Source organism: Lepidochelys kempii, chromosome 9, assembly GCF_965140265.1.
Source record: "Lepidochelys kempii isolate rLepKem1 chromosome 9, rLepKem1.hap2, whole genome shotgun sequence".
Classification (NCBI taxonomy): domain Eukaryota; kingdom Metazoa; phylum Chordata; order Testudines; family Cheloniidae; genus Lepidochelys; species Lepidochelys kempii.
Window position 1 is genome coordinate 50,114,452 of NC_133264.1, and position 25,073 is coordinate 50,139,524.

General features: G+C 50.8%; 1 protein-coding gene across 4 annotated transcripts in view; it reads right to left on the minus strand.

The window, feature by feature from the left end:
• Positions 1-3,169: 3,169 nt before the first annotated feature.
• The window catches only part of DGKG (diacylglycerol kinase gamma), a 142,036-nt gene continuing 120,132 nt past the window's right edge, over positions 3,170-25,073 (minus strand). For all 4 annotated transcript variants that reach the window (XM_073360314.1, XM_073360312.1, XM_073360313.1 and 1 more), the window contains 3 exons: positions 21,959-22,079; positions 19,340-19,400; positions 3,170-14,743 (listed from right to left, as the gene is read on the minus strand). In XM_073360314.1, the coding sequence (XP_073216415.1) occupies positions 14,645-14,743; positions 19,340-19,400; positions 21,959-22,079 (281 nt within the window). In that variant the 3' untranslated portion in view covers positions 3,170-14,644. The remainder of the gene's footprint in view (positions 14,744-19,339; positions 19,401-21,958; positions 22,080-25,073) is intronic.

The window sequence follows — 25,073 nt, forward strand, 5'->3', positions numbered from 1 at the left end:
GACAAGGCCTGGGGCTTTTTCGCTAGTGTCAGGAATGGGGCAGGTCCCTGCAGCACTCGCTACAAAACATTGCAACTGATTCAGAATGGGAACTGCGCTCCTCTTGTGTACCCCCTGCGGGGGCACATGCAAATTCATGTGCCCGCACACGCAGGCCCGCACACGCACGTAGCACACGCGTACAGAGATGTTCTCGCGCGCACACACACAAACGCAGCATCTGGGGAATACCCCAGGCTGTAAATGAGAGCTGTTTCTCTGCCCCTCTTAGCATGGACTGTTCTTTGAAAGCACCCTCCAAACAGTGGGTGTAGGAGGCACCCAGGCTGCCCAGTGGGAATACACCATAGGGCAGAGTGCATGGCTGCAGCGGGATACTGGCCCTCCCTGACTGTTGGACGCACTCTGGCCTTGCTCCCCACCTGGCCCTGCTCTGATCGCTCCTCTTCCCAGTGCCCTGATCTGGGTTACCCTTTGCAGCAGGCCCAGCCATGGGGCCCTTCTGTGGTCTCCCTCTGGCTGGCGGTGTTGGCTGGCTCTGAGGCCGAGTTCTGCACAGGCGTCACTAGGAGTGGAAACGCGTGTGGGCGGCAACTTACGATGGCTGGGCAATGCCAGGCTGGCGCTAGCTTGGAGTGCGCTAGGGGCTACAATGAGCAATGTGGACAATGCAGCACTGGGCTAGCTGTCTGGGTCCAAACTCACCCTTTGCTAACTGGCTACACCTTGGAGAGCCGGGGCCCATCCAGGCTCAGCTGTGGCTACATCCCTGCACAAGAGGCCAAGCCAAGCAATGTACAACCCTTTCCTGCTTTCCAGTCCTTCTGAAAGACATCGGACTCTTTGCTCCCTGTCCCAGGCTGAGAAATGTTCCCTCCCCAGATGCTGTTTGTGGGGGCGGGGGGGTGTTGGGTGGCTGGCTGGCCAAAGCAGAGCTGCTGCTATCTGAGAAGCAGTGAGAAGGGGGGTAGGTCTCTGAATGCCCCTCTGACGGTCACACCTCTGGGAAGGAAAACAGTACCCTGCCCCCACAGCGAAAGCTGCAAGGGGTCGATGGAGGCAGCACCAGTAGCCATTGCCATAGGTCTGAGTCTCTCTTCCACATGGCAGGGGGGAGATCTACATACAGGGCTGTATCATGTGTGGCTCTAAGGAGGACGATTGCTGGAGGAGACTGCAAGATGCTTCCCGGTGCCTTTGTGAGAACGGAAATCTCTGCAAGTTCAGTCTTAGGGGGAGGGGAGAACTAGTTTGGCTAAATTTAGAACCCCCTCAAAAAAAATATCAATGGGTCTAAATTTAGCCCAATATACGCTTCACATTGAGAGATCAGCTTGGCTTTGGCAACACACAACTTCCCGCCTGCTGCTGCTTTCTTTGTTCCCTAGAAACAAGACATTGATCACTTTCATATAGGAAGCTTTGATTGGTGCAGGATTCAGTCCCTTAGAAGCAGATCTTTACATGGCGCTGTCCCTGAAAAGTCTGATGGTTTAAACACAGGGGAAGTGCCTTGTCTTTAGAGTCCCCTCAAACTACATTGTAAAAGGCTGTGAAGAATCAGGCTCGGCTGCAGCCTGGACACCAGTAGAGCTGTCCCAGTGTAAAACCATCGTGTGCCCCGGTGAATCAGGCTGTGCTCTAAGGCAGTGGTCTCCAAACTGGGGTGCGCGAGACGATCCCAGGGGGTGCGCAGCAGCAGGAGCACCGCCAGACAGCACGCCGCCATTTCTTTTCTTTGGCGGCAGCTCTGCATGTCCACGGCTGGTGGTTTTCCCCCCCCGGCGGCACGTCTGCGGCAGGCCTTGCGGTCTTCACCCGGGAGGTGCGCGAGCCAAAAAGTTTGGAGACCACTGCTCTGAGGGCTTTGGGAAACCCAACCTGCCCCCAGCATCTCCCAGCCTCACACTGGACCGGCCACTGGTTTCGTTCTGCAAAATCCCTTTGGTGCAGGAATCTGTGGGACTCGCCAAAGCTCACTCAGTTATGGAGACACTGTAGCCTCTTCAGAGGCAGCTTCCATTGCAAAGCCCTATCGTAGCATCCCGGAGGCAGGGGGCTGCGGTTTAGCCCAACGTGATTTTCTAGACCAAAGCACAGGGGAGGCAGAGGGGAGCATTTTGGCAAAGCCTGAAGGAAACCCTGCAAACTGGTTTTGAACTGCGGGTAATGTAAAATGACTCTGATTTGAAATGTTTCCTGTTGTGTAACTGTTTTGTCTCCTCCTGGCCACAAGCAGCTGGTTACAGCCCCTTCTCGCTTCCCAGCAAGTTAAACCTCCTCACGCATCAGCTGCGTGGAAGAAAATCACTTGTTACAATGAAGCAAGGTGATGAAGTACTTTTCTGCTGGGTAGCTTGGGAGTCAGCCTGACTCCCATTGTTTCAATGAATGTCGTAGCCCCAGTTCTGCGGCCAGGGATGGCATCCCAACACGGAAGCCGTGACCCTGCGAGCCCTGGCGCTAACCGTGGAGGATCGGAGTAGGAACAGCTTCAGCTCCATGAGGGGCAGAGCTGGTTTTGGCCCCATGGCGACTCGCGGCTCTGAAGTGGGTGAGCTGCCACTAGCAAGGGCAGTCGCGGCTTCTGTTTGCAGACAAGTGAGTTTTGCGTCCTTTCCCTGGCAAAGTGCTCTGGGCTTCTAGGCATTGCCCACTGGCTGGGGCTGAAAGGACAAAGGGACCAAGCTCTGTGCCAGCAGCGGGCAGCTGGGGAGAATTATTGGTATCAGAAATGCTCAGTCTTGCAAGGGCTGAATGGGAAAAAGCTCCAAGGGGCTAAAGAGCCAACTCACCATTCCCAGCTTCATTCTCTTCCTTTTCACCCTTTTGCTTCCTTTTTGACTGTGTCAAAGAGAACATGGAAGGTGCCTATTTTTCAGCTTCTCTGTAGCTGTCTCCAGGGTGCCACGGCATAAGAGCTACTGGAGATGGGGCTCAGACCTGGCCACCATGCCAGGTGGTCAAGGCAGCTTCAGCGCAGAAACACCGGCCCCACTTTTGCTAGCAGAGAGGGCGCTGATGGGTTTGGAAAGGGAGAAAGCAGACATCTGGCTGCTCTCGGTGACTCACCCGCCGACATGTCAGCCTCCAGAGTGATGCTCGGGGAAGTCCACAGGCAATAATGTAAACGCAACCTGACACATTCCAGGCCCAGCCACGGCTTCATAGTTGTTTTATTTGCTGTAAAACCACATAAATCAGGATTCACAGATAAACATGTGCTACATTACAATTCCATGCAGGGTGCCACACTGACACACATGTGGGAGGACGGGGGCTGGGCGGGGAGGGAAAAGGGGGCTCAAGAGATTGCAGGGAAGTGGGGAACAGGGGCCGTGCAGTAGCCACACTACACAGTTGGGGGGCTATGTGTTCTGTTTACACACTTGGTTGACAGCATCAAGAGCCCCTAAAAGCAGTGCTAGTTTGCTGCTAGTGGAATTCAATTCAGTCCTGGAGCCTGTGGAGTCAGGACAATGGGCGGGTTTATGCACAAAAGGAAATCCGAGGGTTCAGTCATCTCAAGGGCTGGCTTTTTGGCTGTTGCAAGGGGCAACTTGCATAGCGCGGTTACTCCCCCAGCAGGTGACTCCCATGGGGACAGAGGAGCCCCTACTACAAGACCAAGGGATGCCCTGTGAGGCCATCCCACCCAGCATGGGTGACTGGTCAGTGCTGGGCAAGGTACAATGCCTGTTCACCACCTCACCAGAAACTGCTGGGCCACACCCCAGGGCACTGGGGAGCAGCCTTGCTAAGCAGAGTGCAGCCTTTCTTGTGCCATAACCTTCTGCAATGCACTCAGAGCACTGAAGTGGGAAAGCAAAGTGTCTTCAAATACCGTTGGGCTGGCAGAAAGATCTCTGGCCCTGACGGAGGCTTACTGGGTGTGCCATGCAAAAGCTGGCTTTGGAGGTTGGCATGCCATGCTGCAGCACTGTGGGTGTCATAGGCAGCTGGCCAGGGCATGCAGCAGGTTTTGTAACACCTTGGCAACCTGGCCAACGGTCACTCCCTGCGCACTGCCCTGACCTAACCAGGACATAGTCAAAAGGAGCTTATACCTCCTCATGCAGTGACTCGGGAGGCAGCAGAAAGGGCTGGCTTTACTAGCCAGCCTGTTTTCCATGGGAAATCCCTGAAGCCCAAATGGATGGGAGAGGAGCCAGGACGCAGAGAGGCGAGCAGTGGGCAGGGAAGCATAGCCAGGTGGGAAGTGGATGCATATTGGGGGAGAAGAGAAAGAGAAGGGAATTTCCCATGAGCCTCCAGCCCAATGCACTCCGGGAGCCTGCCCTGTATGCCAGCAAAGAGACTGGTGTGTGAGTGTGCGGTGGCGTATGCGCTATCCCGCTTCCTTGCCAGCTCCCCAGAGCCCCCAGGGAGTGCGTAACTACAGGAGCTTTCCAATGGCAGCAGAGCGGCCTTGGTGAGCCCCGCACTATTGGTTCTCTCCGGAAGTGCATAGAGGCAAAGGCAACTCAGAAGCTGGGCTCAGTCTGGACACCTTTCCTGGGTTGGACGCTCTCTCAGGCCTGCTTTCCAGACACCCCAAAAGCAGGCACTAGCTCTGCTCTCTTGCTGCTCTCCTCCTCCCCAGAATTTCCCTTCTAGCTCCCCAGCTTCTCAGCTGGTATAAGCAGATGAGCCACCACTTATGCCAATGGAACTGCAGCTATTTATATCAGCTGTGAACTCACCCCCCTGCAGCACTGTGCCCACGATGCACCTGCAATCTGCCTTGCGGCGTCTACAAAACAGGCCGAGACACCCAGGCACTAAGAAATGGGGGCACTTTTCCCTACTGGGCCCTCCTCTCTGGATAGCCTGCGGGGCTCCGTGTTTACTGGGTCACGGTGGCACTCTGGAGCGCATGGGATCAGTTCACAAAGATGTTTTGTCTTCCTGCCGGCTCTCGGACGCAGCCTGGGATCTGAGCGATCGAGCTGGGCTCCTGAATCATCACTAGCCATCAAAATTCTGCAGCTGGCACTGGGTTACTGCATGAGCCAAAAGTTTCCAGCTTGCTCTCCCGGAGCTGTGCTGGGAGAACTGGAGTAAAAACTCATTTTTTCCAGGCATCGGAGCAGATCAGAATCTGAATTTGTACAGGAAGCAGGTCTGTTGAATAAAAAGGTGCTATTTTTATATAGGCACTTTTCTGACCATAGTCACACTGTACAACGATAATTCGCAGGAAAGGGTGCCAGATCTGCTTGTATAAATCCCAGTGATCTCGTAGTTTTTCACCATATGTATTAAACAGAGAAGGCCTTTCCCCCTGCCAATAGCATTTACAGTTAGTGTGTTCTTTTCTTTAACATTTCCAGAGGAGCAAGTAGGGATCTGAGAAATGATACCATCTGGAACGGGATTTGGAGAACAAATATTGTTCATGTTTTGTGGTAATTAACATTTTTATTTCAGCGTCAGTACAATATGTTTTCACCTGCCGCCAATTTACAAATATCGTTGTTTCAATCAAAGGGAAATGTATTTACACACTGCCTAGCAGAGCACACAGATGCAACGGAGCAAAGATGGGCTGATCAACGTTCTCCTCTGCTCACAAAGCCTTTTGCCTGCATGTTTGGAAAATCTGATGCGATTTTCCACTTGCTCGGAGAGTTGCTTCGCAAAAATCCCCTGTATCAAGTTGCATTAGATATTTACAGTGTTTTTCCATGAACACTTTCCTATTAATCTGTGCATGCAATTGCATCTTAGCAAATGCTTAAACCGCATTATTTAAAAGGGTCTCGCCATATTCAGAGCTGCACGCTCTGGAATGTGTGTTATGGACCAGATTCTCCCAACCAGCCCAACTGCACTTGGAGTCAAGAATGGGGCAAATACAGTTGTAAGCCCTGGAGAATCCTTAGATGGCTGGATTGTCCCAGGGCTCTGGAGAATTGGTTAGAATTAAAAGGGGCTGGCCTAATGGGAATGACGTTCAGTGGGAACTGGGTTCCTTGGACCCCTCTGGATATCTCAGCCTAGGTCTCCAGCTTCTTCTTCCTGACTATTTAATTCAGCCTCCTCCTCCCAATGGTCCAAGTTTTCCCCAGAAGAGCTGACTTAGCCTTTCACATGAAGTGTACGATCAACCACCCAGAGCTATAGCCAAGCCTCCTTCCTTTCCTCTCTTTAAAAGAAATGACACCCCGCTTTGCTTGAACCTGTAGCTACCACCCCTTTCCTGGCTGTGGCTGGCGTAAGTTTTAGTTCTGAGAACTGTGTATCATAAACTGCAGTGCGTTGGGACCAAGTAAGTGCCCTGAGATCCCAAGCCACAGTTGTTTAGCAACATGCTTAACTTTAAGTATGTGCTAATTCCCACTGATGTTCAGTGAGACCACGTCTATGGTGCAGTAAAAAACCCACATCCCAGTCAGCTAATTTGAGCTTGGTGGCCAGTGTAGATGTTCAGTCTCAGAGCCCTGAGAGACTGAGTCAGCTGCGGCTGTGCCGGGGGTCTTTTCATGCAGCACAGACAAGACCCTGAGAGACCATTTCCACGTTAGGTAAAACAACCATGTATGGATGTTGCCTTGATTCTAGCTAGAGGTGGTTGAGACTTTTTGGACAAAATTTTTCCATTGAAAAATACTGATTCACTGAAATCCAGAACAGTTCACAAAACTGGCTCGGATTTTGATGGTTCTCCCAACTCGGGGGGGGGGGGAAGTTCTGAAATTGTCAAATTGAAATATTTCAACAAATGAACAAATCAATTTTTTTTCCGATTGGAAATGACTTTTTCTAAATTTAAGCTAATTTGCCCAAAAGGTTTAAAAGAAGAAGGAAAAAAAGGTCAACATTGAAATGAAATATTTCTAAATTTTCAAACAGAATGTTTTGAGTGACCTGAACTGCCAGTTTTCCAATTCAGAAATAGATTCAAGATCTTGACTTTTCATCCTCATACAAGATGCGGAGGGGGATTCAAACTCTCAAAAATATTTGGGGACAGGAAAGTTGGTTCCTGCCCCGCTCTGGTTATATTACAAAAGCTCTCTGCACCACGGATCAATCTGATCTTCTGAGTGACTACTTTATTCCTAGTATGCACTGCTCTGTGGCTCTTGTCTCTGGTTCATCCGCCAGACTGTTCACAGGACCAAGCAGGCAGAATAGCCTCAAACTTTGTTCTGAGGAGAATGGGCTGGACCCAGCCCTCTCTCTCTCAGCTCACCATGGGGGCAGGATGAGGAAGAAGTTTTCCCTGATTTATGATACAGTCCCTGTGGCTCAGCAGAAATTACAGACAGAAAGATCACCCTAAACAACTCCTCTCTCTCCTTGCGGTTCACCTGTCATGTTAGGTGAGTGTTGCATGCCCCCTTCATTCTCCATCGTGACCAAGGCACAGGGATACAGATTTAGTTCTCTTAGCCTGAATTAACCCTTCCAGCTCCTTTCAGTATTGTGGGGTCCTTCTTGGCATTCTCTCCATTTTGCTGTGTAGACAGGTGCCCAGTAGCATTTTAAGAAACGCCTCACTATGGTGCACCACATAGAGGTGGCCTGCTCCCTTTCCATGCTCTGGTGCAACGCCTGCTCTCGTGGCATGCCGATTGCAAAATGGACTAGGTTCATCCCTGGTGTCACTCCACCCAGGTGATCAAAATTACACCAGGGATGAAACTAGCCCTTTTATAATCTTCCCCCCCTCTGCCCCCATCTATAATTTGAAGACCTCTCCCCACACAACATTACCCTTGCAGTAGGCTGCTTTGGACAGAGCTCTGGCTAAGAATCCCACACTCACTGAATTGACTTTTCCTTCTTGTTTCTTTCCATGCCCACATGTCCAACCATCTAGGGACCTTTGGATCATTTCTCTAGCCTCTCTGGGGTTTACAACACCACTCCTTTCAGTAAACCTAAACAGCTGACCCACAGAAAGTCTCCCCCAAACTCGATACATAGCCATTAGTACGAGCTGCTGTTCGGAGCCCTCAGGCAGTTTCAGGCCTGGAACACTGCTCAGATCCAAACCAATCCGAATGAACTATTTCAATTCGGATTCCAAGGAATGCTGGCTCAGATGCTTTACTAATACCCAAGTACCCAGTGTATTCTCAGAGTCGCTACTGTTGCAGTGCCATGTTCCAAAGAAAAGCAGTTGAGTTTCTTTTGCCTGGCTTATGCCCTGGAACTGGTGTTTAGGGATCTTTTTGTTTGGATTCTCCCAGATTTCTCCTCTTTAATCCTCTCATCCCTGCCTGCTGTTGAATAGCCGTAGGGAAAGGTCTACGGTCTGCCTGTGGCAGCAGAGATGAGGATCGTGGTGGGAGTGATGGAGTGTGTAGGGGCAGGAGGGCTAGCGTGTGGTGCCAGGGGTTTGAAAGGCCTGTGAATGGTGAGAGGATGAGCAGGCTGTGGGCTAGCAGCCCACATGTAGTGGAGGAGAGTGGCAGGCTGGATGGCAGGAGACAGCTGAAGGAAAGCAGGTCATCATGGAAAGAAAGGCGAGTAGAAAGTTCTCTCAAGCAGGGCAGATGTTTGGGGTGAGGGCAAGGAGGCTCTGACAGATGGGGCTGAATGCCAGAGTTCAGTGGGGGAGCACGGATCATTCCATTCTTGGAGTCACTTGTGTGGGGCGTGGATTGAGAGCTTAATATTTGCTCTATTATTTTAGTAAGGCTTGAAGTTAGCTGTATTTCTAGATGGGAATTGCCCTGTTTTTGAAGGCCTGATACCTCAGTTGTTTTTCTTCCATATTCTGTGGTACCTCCTTGGTTCTTTATGACACTTTTCTGCTCTATATAGGCTTTTATATTGTATTCATCGCTGGAGTATCTGAGCGCCTTCCAGGAGTGAGACTTGACTACGAAGCTGTCACATGGTGTTTGCTCTCACATCTTCTCCCCCGAAGGAGAAGCGTGTGGCAGGTGTATGTGTGTGTGTTAAATTATACCTGCTGCTCTGTTCTTTGGCCTATTAGAAAAACAATGCCAAAAAAATGTGGCTTGCACTTGGAGCAGAAAGTGGTGAGATTTGGATGGTCCTTTGTTCATTCCACAGTCTCAGACCGGCCCTGAGAAAGGCTATCTTCCACCCAGATGAGCTTGATCTACACTAAAAGGTCAGGTTGACTCAACTATGTCTGTCAGGGGTATGAAAAATGCCAACCTAACGCCTGGTGTAGACAGCGGTAGACTGATGGAAGAATCCTTCCCTTGACCGAGCTACCACCTCTCAGAGAGATGGACCAGCGGCAGCACTGGGAGAACCTCTCCGTTGGTGTATGTAGCATCTGCCCTACAGCATTTCCAGTAGTGACAAGCCCTTATTCTTGCTGTTGAGAGCTCCATTGTGCCATAGGAGTGCCATATGCATGGTTTTTGTCCCAGAACTTTAAATGGTCTTCACTCAGTAATTCATTAGCTAATTCCTTTAGCATCCTTGGAAAAGCATCACCAGCCATGCTTATCTGTCCATCCATTTCCCATGTATTCTCTTACCTGTTCGTAGCCTGCTCAGCGATAGGCTCCTCCTTACTTTAATCAATCCCTGCCTCTTCCAGCGACACTTGTGGACCCAAGAGTGGTTTTTGGTTTTTCCCATTTGGTCTCTCTTGCTCCTTCTCTCCCCATTACCACATAGTGTCTTGCTGGTGTTGTAAATGCCATGCACTGCCCCCTGCATTACTCACTCACAGCAGCGCTGCTGTGAGAACCATGCCAGCTGTTTCACCCCCTAGATTGTTCTCCCACGAGATGACTTTTCCAGTGCGTGGAGCGTATAAGCCCACGAATACATTAACGGGACTTTGCTTACTGTTAATCAGCTTGAGGGGGAGACCAGCTTTATCTTCCACCTTAGTGCTTGGGGGAGAAGAATATGCCACATCATAGGAAACCTTCCACGTCACTCTGTCTGCTTGGACTCCATCTGCATGACTGGAGCCTGGCTAATGCATTGGACTGGTTTCTGGCAACAATTTGCATGGGGAGTCCCAGACCCTTTCTACAAAATCAATGATCAGCTGGTCTCCAGGTATCAGTCCTAGATCTCTGTGTAGGTCAGCAAGTTGCCAGGTCTCTTTCTAGACAGCTAATGCTATCCTTCAATATTTTCCACTTACACTGTCTGCAAACTGAAACACTAATTTATCCATCTACGTTATGCCATCACTGTAGTATCAGAGTACCTAGGAGAAGGGTGAACTGCCCTCATTGAGCGTTGACTCTGAAACCTAATGATGACCAACAGCTATCTGCACTGCTAATTCTCCCCTTCCTGCTGTCACACTGCTAAAAGTGGTGGAGCTGCTGTCTCCAGACTGAGTTCCGTGCCCTGTGGCCAGGAAAAAATGACATGGGGAGAGAAATGAACTACCATTAGGCTTTCCCACCTGCTTCTCCCTGAAGTGTTGCCCTTCAGTTGCTAGGGGCTACTTTGATCTCTGCTGAGCAGTGGCTAGATGCCCATCCTGCCCCGGGTCCTTGCTCGGTGCAGCAAAATGGGTAGCCACATGGGGAAGCAGAGCAAGCGAGGACCAGGCATGGTGCTGATCATGGTAGGGAGCAGAAGATCAGCTGCTGCAGCCACACTCCTAGGCTTGGGGATGAGGAGAAGAGATCAGGGCAGGGGAAGAAGGAAGAGGATTCCTTGGGGCCCCCTGATGCCTGGAAGAGGACCAGAAAACAATTCCAGCCTAGCTTCCTGCTGTTCTAAACATTTGGTTATTCCTCTCTCCTCTGGACTCTCTCGGGAACTCCCATCTACGTGCTCCTGGTCACAGCCCAGTGAAGTCTGCCCAGCCACATATGCATTAGTTCTTTGTATGTTAGCATGACTCTCAATGCTCCATCAGCTCGCTGTAGAGCTTCCAGACACAGCACTTGGTGCCCATAGCCATGCTCTGCTCTAGAGTCCTCCTCACAGCTCCGTCCCCTTCAATGTCACATCCTCAATCTCCGCCTTCTTGGATAGTTTGGGGATAGCTCAGTGAACACTCCCTGTCTCAGCCTGGTCAAGTGCTTCCATTCAGACTGACCTGTTTCTGTGTGGATCAGTGTCCTGGAGGGCTGTCAAGGGCCTGCAGGTGCTGAGAGGGCTTCGGGCTACATCCTGTGCATTGGATCCATGCCCTTCGTGGGTGGAGAAGGCCAGTGGGAAGTGCCCAGTCCTGTGCTAAGAGAGGTTGTCAATGCCTCCCTGCAGGGGGCAGGATGCCAGCCTCGGGCCTGTGCTCAAGAAGTCACTGCTTGGCACTGACAATCTAGTTTATTTTTGTCCAGGGTCTGATCTTCCTTTTATGGTCAAAGTCCCCTGGACAAGCCTGTAGAGTGACACCCTCACAGCACCTAGACCCCCTCAGGTCTCTGTGGCCCATGAGAAGCTGGTTACCAGCTTTGGTCTGGTACAGAGACTGAGCTAGCTGCATTGGTTGACAATTTCCACCCAGCAATAGATGAAGATCAAGTCATCTGGGCTGGCACCGTTAGTTTCACCAGCTGCATTTCTCACAGTTGGACTTGAGGTGTTGTTGGCACGCCTGCAGGTGTTGCTCTTGTAGGGAGATGACCATGGCAAATTGTTCTCCTTCCTAAAAGCACTTTCAGGGGCAGCTGTGCAGGGCTTCTGCTTGGTGTGGAAAAAGTCACATCCCAAGAGATGATGCATGTCCAGCCACAGGCACAAGGTGTCCTACATGCAAGAAATATGGACATTTTGCAGCTGTTTGCTGCACCAAAGCAGTCAAGGAGTTGACTCGTATGACAGACCATCAAGGGGCATTGTTTCTGGGAATCTATCCCTTGTAATGACACAGAGCCTGCCTGGAGAGTGAAACTGAATATTCATGGCAAGACTATTAACTTTAAAATTGACTCAGGAGCTGATGTTATAGTCACCTCAGAAGAAACTTACAATCACCTTCAACCCCTCCCAGAGCTGAAGTCACCTGACACAGCTCTGACTAGCCCTGGAGGTATTCTGAATTGCATGGGCCAGTTCACCACAGAAACAACTTATAAAGACAAAAGCTTTGCATTCAGAGTGTAACAGCCTTCTCAGCCACAGCATGGCAACCATGATGGGCCTAGTGGGAAAGTTTGAAGAATTCAGAAGATTTGATGATGTTGGACTTTTGAAAGGAGATACATTTAAGTAATTCTGAATGAAATATGATTTTGATCATATTACTAGCAGCCCAAGTTTTCCACAAGTGAATGGAGAGGCTGAGAGAGCTGTACAGACAGCCAAGAAAATCCTATAGCAGGAAGATCCATTCCTTGCTCTTCTGAGTTACAGATCAACACCAACGACAGCTACTGGATGGAGTCCAGCACAACTCCTGATGGGAGGACAACTCAGAACTACTGCTGCAATGTTGAAAAAGAATCTATCTGCAAAGTGGACAGACATGCAGAGAGTAGCCAAATCAGATACAAAGTCTATAAGAGCTTTTACAACAGAAATCACTCAGAGAACTGTCGGGTCTAGAACCTGGTGACTGTGTTCATGTCAAATTGGATGAAGGAATGGGATGGACAACTGCAGCTGACATGAAGAAAAAATTCAGTGCCCAGATCATATGTGATCAAGACCGAGAGTAGAGAGTTCAACAGAAATCGTCAACACCTACAGTTTGTTCCTCCAAAAGAACAATCAACAAAGCAATCTCTACAGATGGCAGGTGCAGGAGAAGAAGACGACTTAAGGATTCCAAACCAACCACAGCCAGCAACTACTGGACAGCCAGATGACCAAGGTGTTATGCATTTGGGTGATGCAATTAGAAAATCAGTATGATTCAGAGACACTTAACAGAGTGGTCCATACAGAACTTCCAAGACAGCAGGATAGCGTAAATATTGTAAACGGGAGGAATATAGAACTTAAAGGGGGAGATGTAATGGATGTATTATACTGTTCAGCCACTGGTGGCATGGTGTGTAAAACATCTTATTGAAATGAACCTCAGCCATACCTGGGAGCGCATTAAAGGATCCTATGATGAACACAGCTGGTGTGTATAAGCAAGCGCTGTCACCAGTCTAAAGCTGGCACAGAAGATCTTGACACAGCACTCTGCCTAACTGCCAACCCATCAAGTTGGTGGGTTTGATATTCAGGACATAGATTCAATGGGAACTAGGATGAGACCATCACACTTATGTGACCTAAGCCAAATCTGAATGCAGGTCCCCTAGGCAGGAAAGCATAGTAGCAAATAGCTTGTGTATTACAATCACATTTGAAGCCGTGTTGCTTTTGTCTCCCTTCACTGTATACTCTTTACCTTTCTTCCCCCCACCCTGCTTGCACTGTTGTGCTTTAGAAAGCAAATAACTCTCTGCAGTGCTCCTACTGGGTTGACTTTGATTTCATCCCCAGACCAGCGCCTCTTTCAAAGCCATTCACAAGACTGCCACAAATTGTGATGACTCAGCATAAGCCCTTTGCTGCATTAGTGAAGGCTGAGTGCCACATCACATCCAAAATTCAACTCAGGCCATTTGTCAGTGGGCTAAAGCAACCCTATTAAGAGTAATACTCTCCTGTAAGGAGAGTTTGGGCCTCTCTCTTAACTGGAACGGCCAGGGAAAATTGGGACGTTTCATTCCTATCAAACTTTCTTTTTAAAGGAAAAGAATCTTTTCAATAAATAAAAAAACACACAGGTGGGGTCCAAAATTGGATTCAGGATTCCATGGAGGCTGGCAGCCTGGCAAGGCCCATGTTTGACCAGTTATACATTCCAAGTGTTCTCTCCTCTTGTTTACCCTGAGTTTGTTTCTGGCACCCAAGGAACGGGCTCTCCTTGTGTGGCCTCCCCCGTCCCTTCTGGCTCCCTCTCTCCGAACATAGGTGGGTTTGAAACTGAATGACAAACTTGCTTCTGTTTAAACCCGCCCCCGCTCCCTCCCAAAAAAAGCTAGTGTGGGGCGCTTTGAAACAATGAATTAGAACAGTTTGAGAAAAGGCACCATCTCCCCTCTCCTCAGTGTTGCTGAAGCTAAGACGACAAATAATTGTTAGAATGTGGAGGATTTAGTGACCACAGGGACAGGGCAATGAAACAACCACTATCCTTGGACAGAATTAAACAATAAATAAGTGACACTCAGCTTCTTGCCAGGTCCCTGTTTCACTGGCAACTTTGGGGGACAGGTGGGGAGTTAAGTGTTTAAATAAAAAAGAAAGAAACCAACTCTCATTTGCAGTGTTGGGCCAGATATTATACTCCATCCATTCCAGGCCATCTGTGCTCGTCTATTTTCAGAGGATAACAAATTTTCTCAACAGAGTCTAAGGCTTCACCAGGGACAAAACCCTTCCCTGGCACTGAGAGTTTGTTTTCACTCCTGCAATTGAGACGTTCTAGGAAAAATCTCTTTTTTTTTTTTTTCCAAACCATCCAGGTGGTGCCTGCCAGTAGTGTGTGTGTGTGTGTGCACGCACGTGTGTGTACAAACTCAAACCACACCTCATTTCACATGGAACCATTGGCTGCTCTTTTCCACTTGCTGTTCAAACCACTGCCCGGGGTCTGCTGTTTCCAAAGCAGAGCGAGAAGTCAGGAAATCTGAAGAGATGAATGGTCCTTTTCCACAGGCCTTCCTTGCAGCAGTTGCCAGCGGGATGCAGCGTTGTCACCTCTGGACTTGATTTCTTTGTTTGTTTAATCTTGAGTTCGGTTTCTTCTCTTCAGGAAGAAGAAACTGCTCTTCTGGGGAGCGCCCAGCAACATTGGCACTTGGCTTTTGTGGGTAATTTTTATCTAAAAATCAATACATAAAAAAAAATCAATAAGGTTCACCTTAAAGAAGGGTTAGTGGGGCTACTCCCCTCAGAAAGAGACTCTGGTCCCTGAGAACGTGATAGCATCCATCTTGGCCAGCATGCTAGGGATGGAACCAGGGACCTCCACTGCTGCAAGGAGGAGCCTTTACAGCTTGAGCTAAAGAGCCAGGCTCAGTTCATTTCTGGATTGGACACCTAACCCACGCTGACCAGAGGGCAACAGTAGCACCAGGAGCCAATCAGCTCCTGGCTTCCTAAGACTCAAACTCTTGTAATTCACTTGACATTTTATCAGGGACAGAAAGCCTGGACGAGGTGCATGGGTTTGCATTCCTCTCTCCAACACACAGCTCTGTCCATTCATCTCTGTCCTGGTCCACATCATTCTTAAGAACATAAGAATGGCCATACTGGGTCAGACCAAAGGTCCATATAGCCCAGTATCCTGTCTTCCGAGAGTGGTCAATGCCAGGTGCCCCAGAGGGAATGAACAGAACAGGTAATCATCAAGTGATCCACCCCCGTCGCCCATTCCCAGCTTCTGGCAAACAGAGACTAGGACACCATCCCTGCCCATTCTGGCTAATACCCATTGATGGACCTATCTTCCATGAACTTATTTAGTTTTTTTTTTTAATCCTGTTATAGTCTTGGCCTTCACACAACATCCTCTGGCAAGTAGTTCCACAGGTTGACTGTGTGTTGTGTGAAAAAATACTTCCTTTTGTTTGTTTTAAACCTGCTGCCTATGAATTTCATTTTGGTGATCCCTAGTTCGTGTGTTATGAGAAGGAGTAAATAACGCTTCCTTGCTATTCTAGTCTCCTCAGCAAAGACTGCCAGTCATGACAAATGGCAGTGGGCTTTTGTGATGTCAACAATGATGTCTAGGATGGATCCACCAAACACACTTCCACGGATGGGCCAAGTTACATTAGAAGCCTAAGCGCTAGAAGGCTAGTGCCCCACCCAGCAGTGCCTCCCTTTGCACCAAAACTCTTCCTGATCTGGCTCCTCTAGAATACAGGCATCACTTTACTCTTAAACAAAGTGGCTGGTTTTCAATGCCACAGGTGGAGATGCAATTGGCAGCTCTTCCAACGCCAGCCACAGCAAGACTTTGCCAGCATTCTCTACTGCACAGCAGCATAAAAGACTGAAACCGGACCTATGTGAGAGTAAAACCGTACCCCTGGCTTTTAACCCCACTATCACATGGCTCTTGAAGGGGAACCTGTGGTTCCTGACACAGGCTTTTGAGGAAAAAGTGGAATTGCTATGGGTGAAGCTGCTGGCATAGGGGCCACAGCACGATGGAACAGTCTTGACTAGACCAGGGAGGGGTTATCTGGATGGGGGTGAATGGCTCACAGGATTCTGTTTAGCAGCATTTCCACAGCAGGATCAAGTCAGCTGAGTCCAAAACCTGAGTATTGAGTAGCTTGATAATGGGGAGCATTGTGAAAAGCGCCAAAGAGATTTAGGAGCCCAGGTCCCATTTTCAGCAGTGACTTAGGCATCTAAGCCCAGATCCGCCAAAGTATTTTGATCACTGAAACCAATGGGGTTTATGCACCTAGGTACCTTGGAGGATCTGGGTCTGAGGAGCTCAGGTCTCATCCACAGTCAGTGGGAATTAGACTCCTCAGTCATTTGGGTGCTTTTAGAAATTCCATCCACTATCCCTGCAGTTTAAATATGTTTTTTTTTTCTTTAAAATATGCCATGCTGGTCTAGATGTAATAATTGAATAGCAGACGCGAGAGTTAAATGCAATTCTCCCTCCAGCCAGTGGTTGGCAGCATCCCTTTAAAGAGCCTGCTCTTCATGGGTCAGAGATATGGGACTTGGTAGATTAAGGGCTTCCTAGCTTTGTGAGTGCATGTGTGGGACGTGTCTCTTTGTGAGCTGCCAGCAGGAACCAATGCCACGGAGCAAAGGTGTGGGGTCGTTCTGGATCATACTGGGATCCTGGGCCAGAGCACTCTGGAGCCTCCGGGCCGGGACACCCACTCTCCCCGGAGAGCCGGTCCCCAGCAAGGCGCTTTAATAATCTCCATCCTCTCGAGCGCAATCACTGCAGTGAGTCTAACGTGCGGCAGTGACAAAAATAGCAGGTTGCCAGGGCTCTGAGGCCGCCCACCAGGAAACTCAAAAGCACCACTTTAGGCGCAGAGGCATTGCGTTCTCACACGGGGGGGTGGGGGCAGGGGAGAGGAGAGCTGGTGCCATGGCCCCGTTCAGGCACAGCGGGCCAGGTCATGTGTGTTCACTGTGCGGTCACATTCAGCCCTTGCAGTGGGGTCGGTGTCCTGGGATGATCCACCGCAAGGTGGCTGGATGGCATGTGCACCGCACCCTGCCCTGGGACAGAGCAGCTATGAACCAGGCCAGCGGAGGCAGCTGTGTGTGTGTGTGTGTGTGTGTGTGGGGCACTGGGTCAGCACTCCTCTCCTTGTTTAGTGCCCCACGCTTCTGGGGCTGGTCCCAGGCAGCGTAGGACTCTGTCTCGGCTGCAAACAGACTGCGCCGAAGGGAAGAAAAATCTGACTTGTTTGAATTAAAACGAAGGGGAGAGTTTATTGGGAGATCTGCTGAAATCAGAGCAATGCTGAGACAGCCTGTGCCTACGTGCAGTGAATCTAACCAGGAACAGCACTATGCAATGTGGGGCGAGGCTGGTGCCCTGCTTCAGAGCCAGCACTTCTTGCAGGGCCACCATGGGCAGCACACTCTGCTCTGGGGACAACAGGTTGGGGGACACTGCAGCTGGCTCAGGCGGGTGGTGACACCGTGACAAGCATTTCTTGCCTGGAAAAATCTTGGTTATGATGTCAGAGCCTTGAAGATATTGAGGCGTGTGGCAGCCGTGGGGCAGAAAAAGACACATGGAAAAGAAGCCAAAATGCAAAGTGACCTGAGTTTTCTGCTGGCAGCTAAAAGCCATTGTTTCCCAAATCCTTTCTTCTCATTTAAGGCTGTGCCAACCAGCGGTGCTGGCCTGCATCGGCAGGAAGATGGGAAGGTGAAGTATAAAGCCCAAAGTTTCAGCTGTGCATTTTACTGCTCCTTTACTCTGTACAGAGAGAGCCCCCAAGGCCCCATCTGCTCCAGGGCCAGATCCCCAGCCTTGCTCCACTGAGTCAAAAGAGCTGTGCAGACAAGCACCCCCAAGGCTTGGGCCCGTTATAGCTACATGTTTTCATTAGAAATAGCAGGAAGGAGGATCTGGACAGCGAGGCACGGGGAGCCGACACTTGACCTGGGCCCTGTACAGCTCCCAACTGAGGGAGTCACTTGGGGCACTTCGGCTTAATCTGTGCTGTCCTAATAGAGGGGAGCCAGGACCTGAAATTAGCCCCCCCCTTTACCCCTGGTTTATTTTTTAGCCTAGGCCTTTCAGAAACCCCATGAGGGGAGCCGCTCCCCTCTCGTGAGCACCTCCTGTTGGCTGGATGTGAACCTGCACTCTTTTCCTGGTGCCCTATTGGCTGTTATCCTCATCAGGCGGGTCTTCAGTGGACGAGCCCTCTGGCTAAGTCACACACAGTCGAACGCATGAAGGAACCCCTTCTGGGGTAACACAGTCCAACAATGGTTGACCCCTCCGGGATCTTCAGCCCCATCTCTAGGCCTGTTTAAATTCTAGCTCCTTTCGTGGGCTTTTAGTACTGAGTCTTACCCCTTCTTGGAGCTTAGGCCACTTCCCCAGTGTCCGGAGGAGGGACCCGGATCTGTCCTCTACTCCAGGTCCCAGCCCAGGGACCTACAAATAGCAGCCATCTGCTGCTTCCTTTAATAGTTGCTGCTGCTATTCCCTGGGCCACTTCCCACATAGCTCCTGCCTCTTCACCCCTAGTCCAGGGGTCTCTCCCCAGTCTCATAGCCTGCCTCACCTTCTGGTCTCAACCAGTGACTGAGCTACTCAGGCCCTCCTGCTCCTTTTATCTAAGCCTGCTGCACTCTGATTGGCTGCTTCCCTGCAGCCAATCGAGGCAGGCCTGGAGGACCCACCTACACTGCTCCTTTTTCTGGGGTTGTGTGTGGCAGGACCATGAGGCCTCCAGCAGGGGGCCTCAAAAGGCCCAGTGCATCCTGTCACACCCCCTAATGGATCAACCCAGACATCAGCACTCTTTCCTGCTCCGCACTTCAGTGGTACACATGCTGAAGGTCGGGACTCAAGAGCTTGTGAATTTAAGTCAAATTTTTAATGTTTTTTTTAATTAAAAGGGCCACCTGCTGTGCTCTTGCTGAGGCTACAGGGGCTGGAGGAGCGTCACACTGCTTGGGCTTCAGAGGCTTGTATCCAGCCCTCTTCTGCAGGGGGTGAGGGGAGAATTGCCAGGAGACAATGGCTTAGGGAGGTGGCAATGGGGTGATGTCCCTTCCAGTCATGGGGGAGGGGGAAAAAGAGACCGATGCAGTCAAGTATTTGAATCATGTTGGGAATTTTCTCTGGATTACAAATCCCTTCACTGAGAAAATCACCCAACCATCAGCCGCTGCTTTTGATGTGGGTCCTGTCCTGGTGCCCCTGTCCGGTCCGCCCTGCTGCCAATTGTGTACTCACTGTGCAGGGAGGCTGCATCCAGGGCTCTCCATCCACCTGCATGGGCAACAGCTTTGTTGTCCTGAAACCCACAAACAAACAAAACACAGGGTGAGAACACAGGAGGGGCTGCCTTTCTCCAGGCAGTCTGCACAGAGGGTCCTGCAGTTTTTGGACCTTCCCCGGAGGAGTGGGAGGAGACACGGAGGACATGCACTGGAGCAGCTCTTAGTGAAAACATGCCCTGAACTGCAAGCCCTGGGCACATGAAATCCATGCGGGAGACTGATGTAATGCCCCAGGCTCAAGGCATCATGCCAAAAATTGCACCTTGTTTTATGAGCTACTGCGTCTGGCACTGGATCTGATCACTTACTTTCCCTGGTCAGTAGCCTGTCCATGGATCCTCTCCACTCCTTCCTTGCACCTTTGCTGAACGCTCTTAGTTTTGCCGCTGCGTCTGTCACTGCCTCTGCCCACGGGTCTGATACAGTCATAGAGTTCAAGGCCAGAAGGGACCACCAGATCCTCCAGTCTGACCTCCTGCATAGCGCAGGCCCCCACCAACACTCAGCATCTCTGCACCAAACCCAGCCGCTGACATGAGACCAAACTATTACAGCTGCCGTGACACTAGAATAGGATGTGTCACAGGCAGAGAACAGGAGGGCCCGAAGTGCACCAGTGCCCGAGGCCCACTCAGGGTCAGGTAAATGATTACGGGAGAGAGACCCAGATAATCCTGACAAGTGACCTGCACCCATGTGCTGCAGAGGAAGGAAAATCGCCCCCTCCCCGCAAGGTCCCTGCCAGTCTGACCTGGGGGAAAATTCCTTCCCGATCCCACACGGCGATCAGTTAGACCCTGAGCATGGTGCCACCTCAGAGGCCTGGCCCCATCCAGTATCCCAGCTCCAGCCGGGCCATTCCTGATGCTTCAGTGGAAGGAGGTAAAAAAAGGTGAGGCGTTGTGGAGATGATAAACTCTAGGGGGAGGTGTCCGTGGATGAGAGGCACCCCGGGCTGTAAATGTGGGCATGGCATTAGGGGTTACAGTCTGGGCCGGGGAAGGGCAGATCTGGGATCTGTGTCAGTGGGGTGGAAGGTGTGTGGGTTTTGAGTGATCAGGACTGATACTGAGATCTGAGTCTATGGGAAAGCACAGCCAAGCGGCATTTCGGCCGAGGTGGAAGTGTATTTTGCAGTCTGTAAGGCTTGGGGAAAGGGATGAAGTACTAAAATCCAGGAGTGAGAATGAAGGCGGAAGCACCCTACAGGACACCCTAATTAAGGCCCAGTAGTCTGCCATCCCTCTGACAAAGCAGGGTGTCAGGAACAAGGGGAGGCTAATGCGGCTGCATGGGAAACTGGTCACAGATTTGAGGGGCGGGAACCCCTATCCTGAAAACACCTCTCTCAAGGCAGATGCTGGAAGGTTATGTCACCAATGACTGGAAGGAGGGAGATAAAGAACCCGGGTCACCTATCTCTTGGGTGACTACCCTATCCACTGGGTGAAAAGTTGTAAGGGGAAGGGAGGGCAGCAATGGACACACCCTCACCGCCTCCTCCAGCCATTTTGTGAATGGCTGAAACTATTTGTATGAAATCCGCTAATAGTTTTGGGGCACCCATCCGAACATTTTTGCCCATTCAATAATGACTAATCCACAAACCAGCTATTGATCGGAAGTAAGGAAGGGGCGATCTGAACACACTTGGCCACATCCTGCAGTCCTTTCACCCTGTTTCCTGCATCTGAGTCAGTCAAACTGCCACTGACGCCAGGGCAAACTTTGCCCAAGTAAGCAGTAGACCTTCAGGCTTTGGCTCACACAATGAGTGGGTGACAAGGACGGCTTCCTAAAAGGAAGCCCAGCCAACAAATGCACAAACCCACTAACAACTATCGCTGAAGAGTCCCTGAGAACTAGGGAGGTATCTAAGGGCTGGGAAATACAACACGGCACCAATTTACTATGAAGGAGAGAAAAACGATCTTGTCAATGACTGTCTGACCGACCAACCAACCCAACCCACCTAACCAAACCATCCCACCCTAGTAAAAGAACTGAGCAAATATAAAGAGAGACACTGTGGCCAATAGACTCCTGAGCAATAAGTGGCAAAGTCTTACACTAAATATTGTCGGGGTAGCTGTATCACCATAGGTCCTAGGAGCCCTATTCATGGCCAATGAGCCCTTTGTGCTCGGTGCTGTACAAACCCCATACATAGCTCAGGAGAGAAACAAGGCAGGGGAGTAATGTCTTTTATTGGATCAGTTTCTGTTGGTGGAAGGTACATGCTTTCGAGCTTGACCCTTCCACCAACAGAAGTTGGTCCAATACAAGGTATTACCTCATCTACCTTGTCTCACTCATATCTGGGGACCAACGCGGACACCACAACACTGTAAATAAATCATGCCAGACAAGCAAACCTGCAGGAATTGGAGTTACAGGATTAGCGGGTGAAGGGGAGGCAGGTGGGGTGGTAACTGGATTTCAGCAGAGCCTCGGACAGGTGGTGGATGTAGCAATGTATCTGTTAGCATGCTTTCACATAGTCACAGCCATTTGCCATGTTCTAGCAGGCATGATTAAGAGCCGGATCAGGGGCTGAGGGCTGAGACATTACCTGATGGTGACGGATGAACACTGGGCCAGTCTCTTTCCAGCACTCTTCAGTCCGGTGTAGATCTGCCCCATCTCCATCGCTCCCTCGAGACCCACCACTTCCAGGAGCTGGTCGCTGAGGTCTGGGAGGAGAGAAAGACAAACACTGCATGTAGGGTCTGACCTGCCTTGTCCAGACTGAATTCATGTCCCCAGACATAGCCCCTCACTCAGCCTCTGGTCTAGTACTAAGTATCACTACTCATATCCATTTATTGACAGGAGCAAGACACTTTACAGAGCAGACATTTACACAGTGATCATGTTACTCATCACAATACAGCCACCTCTGGAGTGGAACTCAGCAGCCACTGTAAACATGTCAGCAATACTGCCTAACAGTGTAGGGGCAAGTCATGAAGCCAAATGCAGGGAGAGGGGAATTTAGCTGAACAGACTGTAGCTCGCTGCCTTGGAATTTAGCCTGGGCACTGGGGCTAACAGACATTCACTTGGAGAAAGCGCTGTGAATCCCTAACAGACCTGGGCGCATTCTGCAAGAGAGTATCTCTGAACACTCAGTCCAATGCTGGGATGGTGTTTGGGAGCTCAGCAGAGAGTGGGGAAATGACTCCGACGTGTCTAGGTCTGGACTTGCTCCCATCACCACCACCCCCGGACCAGCTTCAAGAAGGACAGAGACTTTCCCCACACCAGTCCCCTCCATCACCATGGCCATGGTGTATAGGAGCTGTTAATGCAATGCAGCTGACAGAGGGAAATCTGCCTGGTCACGCACAGAGCAGGACTACCGCAAACATGTGTGCTGGGACCAGGGCTGGGCTGGGAGAGGGTGGCCTGGGGGCAAGCTCATAGCTCCCAGTGCTGGAGAGCTGCTGGTCTGGTCTGCAGTAACTTAGAGCAGCACCTGGCTGCTGTAACTTATTCCAGAGTATGTTTTGGCCCCTGGAAAGCCCATAAAGCCATCTTTGCACCCCTCCTGGGGACACACTGCAGAGCAGAACGCTCGCCTTTCCGGGCGTGCTCCAGATGCCTGTCAATCCCAGGGAACTGAGCTAGGGCCTCAGTTAGGAACAGCAGAGCTGCCCTGTGTTGGAGGGCTGCGCTGTGACTAGCCCCCGCTCCGTACAGGTCAGATACATATCCAGAGCATTTGTGCCCAGGGGGAAGACAAAACCAGGGAAAGGTGGGTTTACAGTAAGAAGCTCCACGAGAAAAGAAAATACAAGAAAAGATTCCTGGTCAGGTGTCTCAGGCAGTTGACATCCAAATGTCGTCTCTTGTTCTTTATCGTCTTCCCCAGTCCCTCCTGGTTTCCTGCCTTGGCCACACTTACAGGGGGCAGGACTAGATCCGGAAAAACAGTGACTCTCAAAAAGTCTAAGTGCTGATGGCAGAAACCAGTTGAACGTGCTCTCCCAGTGCAATGCTGGGGCAAAAGGGGCAAACGGGACCATCACAGGGGAGCAGCGAGTTGGCGCTACCTTTGCATATGGCGTTGGTGAGACCAGTGCACAAGTGCGGAATCCAATCCTACTGGCTGCTCTCCAAGAGGGATGTTGAAATACTGAAAAGGGGGCAGAGTAGAGGGCAAAAAAACCTGCCAGACAGTGAGCCAATGAGAATACATCTACACTGCGCTGGGGAGGTAGAGTTTTCAGCTTGGGTAAATATACCCCCGCTAGCTTTGATTAAGCTAGCCTGCTAAAAATAGCAGTGTGCCCACAGCCACACAGGCAGCGGCTCGGGATAGCCACTCGCTCACAATCCTGCCCAACCCGCTGAGTGTGTGCTCACGGGTTTAGCCCAGGACGGTGCCCATGCTGCCGCAGGCCAGTCTGTCAGGCTTCACGAGCCAGCTCAAACAAAGCCAGGGTGAGCGCGTCTGGGCCCATCCCTTGGGAATCTGTGCCAATGGTTACTTACTTCACTTATCAAAGAGACAGTTAAGAGGTGACTTGATCATGGCCTTTAAGTACCTACATGGGGAGATTTCTCACTGTTAAAGGTGGAACCAGGCTCGATGGCTGGAAGGTGAATTCAGCAGAGTTCAAATGGGAAATAAGATAACATAGAGAATAATTAACCACTGGACCAGATTCCCAAGGGATGTGTCCAATTCTCCAACACTTGGCATCACTTGGTCACCAAGTCTGGATCTGGGACTAAGAGCTTCATTCTAGCTCAGTGAGATGTTCCGGGCAGGGTGCAGGAATCAGCGGGTGAAATTCTCTGGCCTTTGTTATGCAGGAGGTCAAGCTATATGATCACAATGGCTTTATTAAGATCAAAGTATCCAGTCTGGCCCCTATTTTCTCTAGCCTGTAGCCAGTCTTCGGTGCTCGCTGAATATCAGCGCTGTTCTCAGTCCCAGTGGAACAAGCACCTCAACAGCATCCACAAAATCTTTGAGAAGACCTGACCCTGGGATATGCCCTGTTGGAACAAACCAAGCTGAGACCCATGTTACATGGCATTGAACACAAGTTGCTAGAACTGGGGGAACCCTTGGGAATGGGTTTCCAGGGGATTCCAGGAAGCTGCAGGGTTCTGGCAATCTGGCTGTCATCCCCCATAGACCCCAGACAACAGGCAAGTGGAGCATCCGCAGAAAGGTACATGTGTTGTTTAGAGAGGTTCTGCTCCCATGAGAGATTCCTGGCCAGGTATCTCCTCACATGCAGTCTCCCGAGCAGCTATCTGGTAGCATGTGGGAGCCCGGCTACCCCTGGGATGCGTGATGTTCCCACACAATTTACCAGAGAGAACAGGCATCACTAGCCTTGATGATGGTGTGACTTGCTGCACCGGCTTCAGGGCCGTCCCTAGCAATTCTGGGGCCCTACGCAGCCCCCCTGTGGCGGGGAGGGCTGGGGGGTGCCCTCAGGCCTCTGTGGGGGAGGGAGCAGGTGGGATGGCCCCAGGCCTCTGCGGGGGAGGGGCTGGCTTGAGGGGCAGGGGGGAACCACCCCCCAGCACTCACCGGCAGCGTGGCTGAAGCCGGGTCGCTGCACTCCTGCCACGGGTGAGTGCAGGGGCCCAGCCCGGCTGCAGCACGCAGGGGAGTGGGGGCGGGGAAGGGGCGGGGCTGGGGCAGAGTAGGGGCGGGGCCCTGG